The sequence below is a fragment of the Myotis brandtii genome, unplaced genomic scaffold (assembly GCF_000412655.1).
Source record: "Myotis brandtii unplaced genomic scaffold, ASM41265v1 scaffold986, whole genome shotgun sequence".
NCBI lineage: Eukaryota > Metazoa > Chordata > Mammalia > Chiroptera > Vespertilionidae > Myotis > Myotis brandtii.
In genome coordinates, this window is record NW_005372102.1 from 3012313 (window position 1) to 3021718 (window position 9406).

The window sequence follows — 9406 nt, forward strand, 5'->3', positions numbered from 1 at the left end:
GGGTCCTGCGAGCTGGTCCTCGCCTCCCGATGGCCTCCCGCTTCCTCACACGGAAGTCGCCCCGGTGCTGGGGAGGCCCCTCAGCTCTGTGCCCGGTGCCCGCGGGGCGGCCGCCTTCCTCATCCTGCTGATCCTGCTGCTTCCACTCCGGGCCTGGCACGGCTGCAACCCCGCTGACCCCCCGCGTTGCACGTGGACTCGCAGGAGGAGGAGGGCCGTCCCCGCGGCCACACGGCCTCTCTGGGTCCTGAGTCCTTGTTCTTAAGGCCGCAGCAGCACCACCTACTTTTCTCCAGTTTGTTTCAGAAGCAGATGGGGGTGTGATTTATTGGGAAGACCACGGGCTCTGCCCCCTTCAGAGCTGGGGCCACCTCATTTGTCCTGAAAGTGCCAGGCAGTTACCTTGTTTCCTTAAGAAACTCCTGGCCGACAGGAGGCGGCTTCTGCCTTAAAATAAGACACGCGCCCCAATGATGGGAGGACAGCAGGGGGAGCCTGGGGCACGCAGTGGGGGAGGGGCGGGAATGGGACTGTCCGGCCAGGGGCTGGGAGGGTGATCGCAGGTGGGAAGTGGGTCAGGGCGAGAAGGCAGCTGTGCCTCCGCTCAGCGCCCAGGAAGAAGAACGAGGAAATGTGCCAGCCCCTTCCCTGTGCCCTGTAGGCGAGCCAGGAGGTAAAAGTAACCCGTGCGGCCAGGAGCTGTCGGCTCACAGCTCTAAAGCTCGGGAAGCCTCTTGGAAATGAACCGGGTGAAATCAGTGTGAAGTCTTCCACGTAAAACGGCTCCCTCGGAACCCGGGCTGTGGACACTCAGACTGATTTGTATAAATACGGGGAAGGCCCAAGCCTCAGACCCTGGGCCAGAGAGCAGGTCCGAGCTCCTCGGGTGTTAGAACGATGACATGTCCCGTGCGCGCCAGCCTGTGCCCCCAGCGCTGGAGGCACTCCGTAATCAGGCGCATCGACGCGTCGGTAACTAAGCCGGGAGGCGTCGTCACTGTGGGATGAGCTTTAAACGGCTCCACGTCAGTTCATGCCAGGGGTTGCCCCAGATACCGGTACATTTACAATAGATCATAGTTTGCTGCCAAATGACCTAGGAAGAAAATACGGGTTTTCATCGCTTTTTGGAATTTGCAACTGTAGCACGAAACGGGTTTTAGGCAGAGTCCTGGAGCTAGATAGCTTTCTAGTCTTTTCAAAATGTGAACTATGTTTCCATTTAAATTGCAAAAGTGGGTGGAGGGGGGGGTCTGCTGGGCCAGCCCACAGTGTGGGAGAGCCTCCATGGGTCCTGGGAGGGAACAGTTCCCTCCTGGGCAGGGATGTTGGGCCTGTTTTCCTGAGCTTGCTCACACCACCTGTGCGTATTTGAGGAAGTATCTTTTTAAAACTTTTGTTATTGAATTTTTCGTGTAAATTGGAGCCATTATTTTTGCAGAAAACGTACTGCTATCCACAAGTGCAGTTTGTGTTGACTTAGTCAAGACATCTAAATGTTGAATAAATCCCAGCGTGGACTGATGTGTTTATTTTCCTGATTTCAGGAGGGTTTGCGTTCGTATATGAGGCCCAGGATCTGGGAAGTGGCAGAGAGTATGCGCTGAAGGTAAGGTGGACGGCACGTTCTGCGTGGGTTTCGGTTACTTTTAAGGAAATCTCAAAGTGACATGTTGAGAGGGGTTCCCGATTAGTGTGTTTCTTTGTGCGTTCCCTCTCTCGTCCTGTTAGTTTCCTCTGATGGCGAGGAGCCATCAGCACTTTCAGTGGACATTATGGCTGCGGTGTCCAGCTGGGGGCCCGGGGGCGAGACTCCGCAGAGGGCGGGAGCGGCACAGCCACTCGGGTGGACCACGCGTGCAGGCCACGCTCGCATGTCCCGGAGCAGGCTCACGGTGGGACTGTGGGCAGAGCTGTCTGGTTTCATCCGGGTGGCTGGTGTCCAGCCTGGGCTGCGGAGTGGAGTGGCGTGGCCGTCCTGGGCGTGCGGCTAAGCTGTAAGGGGCCCACGTGACTTGGAGACGAGGGCGAGGACTCTGGTTTCTGCCGCGTCTCCTTTTTCATCCTATTTTACTGCAGCCTGCTTGCAGAAGAGGCTCCTCTGTGTAGTTCTCTTGTGTCCTGGGGCTGCAGAGGGCCATTTCCAGGGGCCTCTACGCTGCCAGTTTCTACGTAGGTCAGGTGCTGGTGTGTTGATTTGTTCTGCTGCGCGGACTAACCTTGTCTGTGTTCCCTCCCGATGCAGAGACTGCTGTCCAACGAGGAGGAGAGGAGCCGAGCCATCATCCAGGAGGTGTGCTTCTTGGTATCCTTTCCTGGGCGCCGCTGCCGCGTTCTCGTTGATGCACTAACAGTGGGCTTTGCTTTTCCTGGCTTATCTGTGGACTGTTTCTAGCGAAAAGGAGCTATTTCCTTGTTCTTCACTCCCAGGGCAGCTGTAAGGGATTCCATGGTCCTGGGAGTGGAGATGTGGGTCCTGCCCCAGAGGTCTCTGTGCCTGGGGTGGGCAGCCTTTCAACCTGCGGCCATCGCACCCGGCCATCCCTTCACCCTGGGCAGGGCATCAACCAACAAATGGTTGACTGCTGGCATTTCTTCTTGGCCTCCACCCGCTGGCGCTGCCCTTTTGCTGCCAGAATCTGCTCTTTTCTCTCCTGAAGCTCTGTCCATGGGAGCACGCTGGCCGCTGAGCCCGAGGGTGCTCGCCTCCCTGAGTTTTGGGCGGATGGCCTCATGCCGCGCCCTCTCCCGCTGGCCTGCCTGGCTGTGGTCAGGTGTGTGTGGTTCCGTCCACACTTCGCTCCCCTCCCCCCGCCCTCCCCCTCTGCTCGCCCTCACCTTTCCGCTCTGATGCGCTGAGGTCTAAGGTCATGTCGTTCAGCGTCATGGTTTATACAGGGGAGGGCAAAAGTAGGTTCACAGTTGTGTGGGCAATAACACAACAGTAAGTAATAGCACGAGTGAGTCCTCGTGCTCACAGCTGTGAGCCTACTTCTGCCCGCCGCGCATGTGTTCCCTGTGCAGACGTACGCGTTCTCCTTTAACAAGACACCCGCAGAAAAAGCTTTCTGGCCACCCCAACATTGTCCAGTTTTGCTCTGCAGCGTCGATAGGGAAAGAGGAGTCGGACACGGGGCAGGCCGAGTTCCTGCTGCTCACGGAGCTCTGCAGAGGTAACGAGCTCCCTGCGGGCGTACGCAGGTCCCGGCGGAGGGAGGCCCTTCCTGGAGGACAGGAAAGGCTCTTAGTCCCCGACAGGAGTGGGGGGGGCCCAGTGCCTTCTGCAAAGTTCCAGGGGGGTCATGTACATGACCGAGGAGGAGGCAGTAGGGCTCAGTCTGCCCGCGCTGCCCATGGAGGGCCGGGGGTCCGCCCTCCTGCAGCCTACGGGCTCAGCTGGTATCGGTGTAACTTAGGGGGAAAGGAGTGGGCACGGGACATGCGAGGCCCAGTGGGCCAGAGGCTGGCAGCCGGGTGGGCCATCGGTCCTGGGGCACGGTGCTGCCTCATTGTCCGTGGGCAGCGTGTGTGGGAGGAGGCCGGGGCCCTGCCGCCACAAGGCCAGGGAGCAGCAGCAGGGGACACTGAGGCAGGCGTCTCCCTGGGAGGGACACATGCTGTGCCCACAGATGGCCCTCCCCGGGGTCCCAGCCACCACGAGCGGGGCTGTTCCGGAGGAGAGGGGGCAGTGGGCGCAGGCACCTCTGCAGGAGGAGGAGGAGATGGTGCTGAGCCCTGAGCAGCCAGCGCAACCCTGGAGCGGGTGGTGGTGGGGTTAGGGGATGGGGAGGGGAGCAGCAGGCTGACACAGGTGCCGACAGCTTTATAGGCTCGGGGAAGCCGGGCCCTCCCCGGGGAGTGGAGTTGGGAGCCGGATGGGAGAGTGAGGGCTGTGCTCTCCGTGTCTGGGCCCTACTTCCCGTTGTCTCGCCGGGCTGGCTGGGAGGTGCCGCCCACACTCGGGTCTTCCAGGTGGCAGGTGCTCACGGTCACTGCTGGTTTTAGTGAAGAGGACGTGTGCTCGTGGGAGAAGCGCTGTGAGGTGTGTTGAGAAGCGGGGCTCCGTAGACACACTCTTCCTTCTGAAAAGTGTGCTGTGCTCGGCGCCGTGTTGCACCCACAGGCTCGCCTGCTCTCTAAGGCCCAGGGTCAGCAGATCCGAACTCAGGCCCTTAGCCAGTGTCTGCGGACGCGCTCCTTGCCTCGTCCACAGAGTCTGCGTGTCTCTCCCGGGACCTGGCCTCCCTGTGGCTGGCATTCACAGGGGGCTTGTTGGGTTGGGGGTGCCATTCGGTGGCCTGCTCTGACACTTTGGGCGGCGTGGATGAGGCCACGCTGGTCTCCGTCGGGGCCCCCGTTTCCGGCTGTGAGTGCCGTGGTGTCTGTGTCCGGCTCCTCATGTGGGAGCTCAGGCGGCTTCTGCGTTGCTCTGCGCTGGGCCTTGTCAGGCTGGAGCCTCATGCCCTCGCCCCTCTCGGCAGGTGGTTCTCTCTCCAGGTGAGCGTGGTGTCTGGGGCGCTGTTGTGTGCAGGCGCGGGTTCAGCGACTCGCCCAGTGTTGGGGGAAACGAGCTGGAGGGGGTACCCGTGTGGCAGGCTGGCAGAGCTGGCTTCCAGGGGGGAGGGATGGTGTCTGACCCCAGGAGGCGGGGCAGCGTGGCTGAGGGCCACCATGGATCTGGAGCCGTGGTAGCCACGCTGGCTGTGCCTCCGTCACTGAGGTGGCCTCGGGCCTGGATCAGGGACGGGCTGGGGACCAGGGCAGCGCGGGCACTGAGGTGTGAACACGTGTCCCTGGCGACGGGAGGATGGGGCTCCCTGTGCTGTCACCACCCTGGTCCCGTGTGCAGGCTGCACTTAGTGTGGAGTGTGTGTAGGAGAGGCCACGCCCCTGGGCAGATGGCCGTCATTTAGGGAAGTGGAGCAAGACGAGGAGATGGCATGTTGTGGTTTCTCTGGGCCCTGCCGTCCCCCTGGCTCCGTGTAGGAGCCTGTGCTGCCCGCGCCATGGCCACAGGTGTCCCACGCTGGCTGGTAAAGCCAGCGCCAGGTGGTGCCGCCCCCTGCCCTGTCCTGCGGCCCCGCCCCCGACTTGTGGGGATGAATGTCTCCTGTCTCTTCCAGGGCAGCTGGTGGAGTTTCTGAAGAAAAGCGAGACCAAAGGGCCTCTGTCGTGCGACACCGTCCTGAAGATTTTCTACCAGACGTGCAGGGCCGTGCAGCACATGCACCGGCAGAAGCCGCCCATCATCCACCGGGACCTCAAGGTGCTGCCTCCCACTCCCACGCCCGCCGCGCCCGGCTAGGAGGTCCGGCTTCTGCCAGTGAGGCCGGCCAGGCTCTGCCGAGAGTCACAGAGGCTGCTAGGAGCCGCTTCACAGCGAGCGGGTGTCCCCAAAGCGCCTCCGTGAAGCAGGGAGGGCCCGTCCATGGAGCCCCAGCCCCGTGTGGAGTCCCAGCCTCCATTTATCCTGCACGTGGCTCCGGAGTGCGTCCTCTGTGCGGCGTTTTGCTCAGCGCTGTGGTTTTGGGGCTCGTCCGTCTCGGGCCCACAGTTGGCAGAGTGTGCGCTGTGGGGTCGCTGCTTCCCGGGCGTGTGACCTCTGAGCCTGGCACTTGGGGCTCTTGGTGTTGGCAGCAGACCGTGTGGCTTCCGTGGCATTTTCCTTCTGTGGACAGAGTTGACCGTTTTTAGGTTTGTTGGCGTTGGATTTCCTCTGGGGACATCCCTGTAGCAGTGTTTGCCTGTGTTCCTGCTGAGCTGTGTTTCTGTCTCATCCGCAGAAGCCATATGTGGGAACGGGTGGGGTTTGGCGTGCTTGCTCTCAGCGGGCGGTGTCTGCTCAGGTGCTGCTCGCAGTGGCTGGTCAGCTGCCCGGCTCAGCGTGCTCCTTCCCGAGCGTTGACCTGAGGCCTGTGGCTGCCCTTGCGTTTAGAGGCAGGGCCTCTCTTCCCTTGCCTGTCCCGCTGTCCCTGTCGGCGCCCTCCGCTCGGAGCTGCAGCCAGGCTCACGTCTGCCTCGGGACCTTCTTGGCTCTGTGTCTCCTTACACACGTTCTCATCCGTTGGTCAGTCCACCCATGGGATTGCCGTGGCCGTCCCCGAGCAGGTCGGCAGGCTGCTCTGCGGGTCCCGCGGCCCTGGGTGGTGAAGAATTGTTTACTTTTCCCAGCACTCAGATTGTAAAAGCCGTCCTCAGCGGTGGGCCTTGGCCAGGACATACCCTCGAGGGGCTGGGACAGGTCTGTCTCTGCTGTTAGTCCTGTTTATGTTGGATTTTAAAAGTGCATCTCAAGTGATGGTTTCTGGCTGGACTCCTTGACAGCTTCTTGATCTATTTGCCTAGCGGCCTGGTGCACGAAATCGTGCATGGGTGCGGTCCCTCAACCGGGCCAGCGATCGAAGCGTGAGCGTCTGGCGTGAAAGGGCAGGTCCCAGCTGACCTCTGGGCCCTGGGCAGCACCTGGGCCCCTGGATCCCCGTGCGCCCCCCTCCGCCTGAGTCATCGGGCCCTGCTCGCACCCACCTTGGCCTGGCGCTGCCCACTCACCTGCTCCACCATCCCACTGCGGTCCTGCTCTCATTGGGGCCAGCAGCGCCTCCACTGTCGCCCACTGCCAGTGCTGCATCACCAACGCCCGCCATGTTATGCACCACCCCCTTGTGGTCAGTGCATGTCATAGCGAGCGGTCAAACTCCCAGTCAAGGGGACAATTTGCAATTAGGCTTTTATTATATAGGATATCATATAGGACTAGAGGCCTGGTGCACGGGATTCGTGCACTGGTGGGGGCATGGCCTGCGGGGATCGACCCGCTGTGGGAGCGCCACTCATCCTGGTTAGCCGAGCAGCTGTGGACCTGCCCTCTAAGTGGCTGCTCTCTGGTCCGGCGTCTTCCGTGGAGCTGGAGCACTTGCCTCTCCAGGAGACGCAGTCGGGGCCAGGCCCAGGGACAATAGCACTGAAAGGCGGTGGAGTAGGCCTCAGACCCGTGGCAGCCACAAACCCCCCTCCCAGCCTCCAGCGTTCTGCGAGCCTGGCGGCAGTGGCTTAGCCCAGCCTGCGAGCACTCGGAGGAGGAGCCTGGGGCGAGGAGGCGATGATCGCAGCCCGGGTTCCTGCCCGTCTGCTCAGGGTTTGCAGCGGGAACAGCCGCTCATCCCGGTCAGCTGAGCGGCGCTCCCGCTGTGGTAGCACACTGACCACCAGGGAGCAGCTCCTGTTTGAGCGTCTGCCCACTGGTGGTCATTGCATGTTATAGCAACTGGTTGACCGGTCGTTCTGGTCGTTCTGCCGTTCGGGCGCTGGGCTTTTATTATATAGGATGGTTTTTAGACTGTGTTAATTTAGTCTTTTCTAAAGGCTTTCGTTGTGTATCCCATGGTATTAATGTCATTCATCTTTTGATTTACGGCTGAGTTTATCCGAATTACCTGCTTCTAAAGGTACACACACTGATTTTGACCAAAAAGAAGTGGGGGTGCTGTGTTTTCCCCTCAGGGCCAGCTGGCTGTCTGCACCCCTAATCTATAAGGACTGTCTCCTGGAATTTTTCAGGTTGAAAACTTGTTGCTGAGTAACCAGGGGACCATTAAGCTGTGCGACTTTGGCAGCGCCACGACCGTCTCACACGCCCCTGACTACAGCTGGAGTGCCCAGCGGCGGGCCCTGGTGGAGGAGGAGGTGAGGGCACTCAGCATTGCGCGTGCTGTAGGAGCGTCGCGTTGGGCTGGGGGTCAGTGCCTCACACGGCTGCATAGCACGCCGTCTAGTGCAGGGAACACGTGTACACACGTGGGTCACGGGCCTGCAGCTTGGTGACTTCCTGTGTGGAGGCTCTGCGGCCACGTCCGGTCGCAGTGCCCTCTGCCTGCCTCCCTCCCGGCTCAGCATCCTTTATGCACCTGGACTTGGCATTGTGTTGGCCCTGGGTGTCTCCTGGGCGCTGGTCCCGCCCAGGTCTCCTCCTCCTGAAGCAGACCTTCCCGGGAGAACCGTGGGTTAGCCTCACTGTCTCACCGGGGTCACAGCCTGTTCCATGTTCCGGTGGCATCTCTGGCCGGGGTTGGTGTGTGTGTGTCTGCCGTGCACGGGCACGCTGGCCTCCCCCATGCTGTGTCTCTAGTCTCTGCCACAGGGCCCACCCTGTCTACCTGGGTCTCGGGTTTCTCACATAACAGCCTGACTCGTCCGTAAATTCAGTTCAGCTCTTTCCCGGGACAGAGGGTCTCTGTCCACGAGGACGCGTAGGAGGCGGCTTTGAGAACAGCCTTCCCCTCGGGCCGCAGGTGACCCACCTCCTGGACCCGGAAGGGTGTGCCCGTCCGCTTTGGAAGGGAGTGCCTGTCCGCTGAGACGTGTCTCCTGGACACACAGCTGACATCCCACTGTGTGTGCCTGGTGTGGCCACTCCAGCAAGAGCTGGGCTGCGAGGCAGGGGCCGGCGTGGGGGTGAGGGGAGGGAGGGGAGGAGCCGGGCTAGGCTTTCTGGGCCCTGGGGTGGACGTGCGCTTCCTGCAGGGAGGCCGTGGGCACTGACACCAAACAACTTCCCTGTGAAAAGTGCATCTGTTCTTCAGGTCACCAGGAACACAACGCCCATGTACAGGACGCCCGAGATCGTGGACCTGTACTCGAACTTCCCCATCGGCGAGAAGCAGGACATCTGGGTGAGGCCGCAGTGCCTGTGCTCTGTGCCCCCTGTGGGCTCTGTGCTCTGTGCCCCCTGTGTGCTCTGTGCCCCCTGTGGGCTGTGTGCTCCCTGTCTCTGTGCTCCCTGTGTGCTCTGTGCCCCCTGTGGGCTCTGTGCTCCCTGTGGGCTGTGTGCCCCCTGTGTGCTCTGTGCTGCCTGTGAGCTCTGTGCCCCCTGTGTGCTCTGTGCCCCCTGTGGGCTCTGTGCTCCCTGTGGGCTCTGTGCTCCCTGTGTGCTCTGTGCTCTGTGCTCCCTGTGGGCTGTGTGCTCCCTGTGTGCTCTGTGCTCCCTGTGTGCTGTGTGCCCCCTGTGTGCTGTGTGCCCCCTGTGTGCTCTGTGCCCCCTGTGTGCTCTGTGCTCCCTGTGTGCTCTGTGCCCCTTGTGGGCTCTGTGCATGTGGGGAGCTGTGGGGAGGAGGGGAGCTGTGTGTGTGGAGGGAGCTGTGTGTGTGTGGAGGGAGCTGTGTGTGTGTGGAGGGAGCTGTGTGTGTGTGGAGGGAGCTGTGTGTGTGTGGAGGGAGCTGTGTGTGTGTGGAGGGAGCTGTGTGTGTGTGGAGGGAGCTGTGTGTGTGTGGAGGGAGCTGTGTGTGTGTGGAGGGAGCTGTGTGTGTGTGGAGGGAGCTGTGTGTGTGTGGAGGGAGCTGTGTGTGTGTGGAGGGAGCTGTGTGTGTGTGGAGGGAGCTGTGTGTGTGTGGAGGGAGCTGTGTGTGTGTGG

General features: G+C 61.4%; 1 protein-coding gene across 1 annotated transcript in view; it reads left to right on the forward strand.

Moving 5' to 3' along the window:
- The first annotated feature begins 902 nt into the window (after positions 1-902).
- Positions 903-9406, forward strand: part of GAK (cyclin G associated kinase) — a 44213-nt gene continuing 35709 nt past the window's right edge. The window contains exons 1-7 of the mRNA XM_014533466.1: positions 903-972; positions 1515-1609; positions 2246-2305; positions 3059-3173; positions 5124-5266; positions 7558-7683; positions 8580-8669. Of these exons, the coding sequence (XP_014388952.1) occupies positions 903-972; positions 1515-1609; positions 2246-2305; positions 3059-3173; positions 5124-5266; positions 7558-7683; positions 8580-8669 (699 nt within the window). The remainder of the gene's footprint in view (positions 973-1514; positions 1610-2245; positions 2306-3058; positions 3174-5123; positions 5267-7557; positions 7684-8579; positions 8670-9406) is intronic.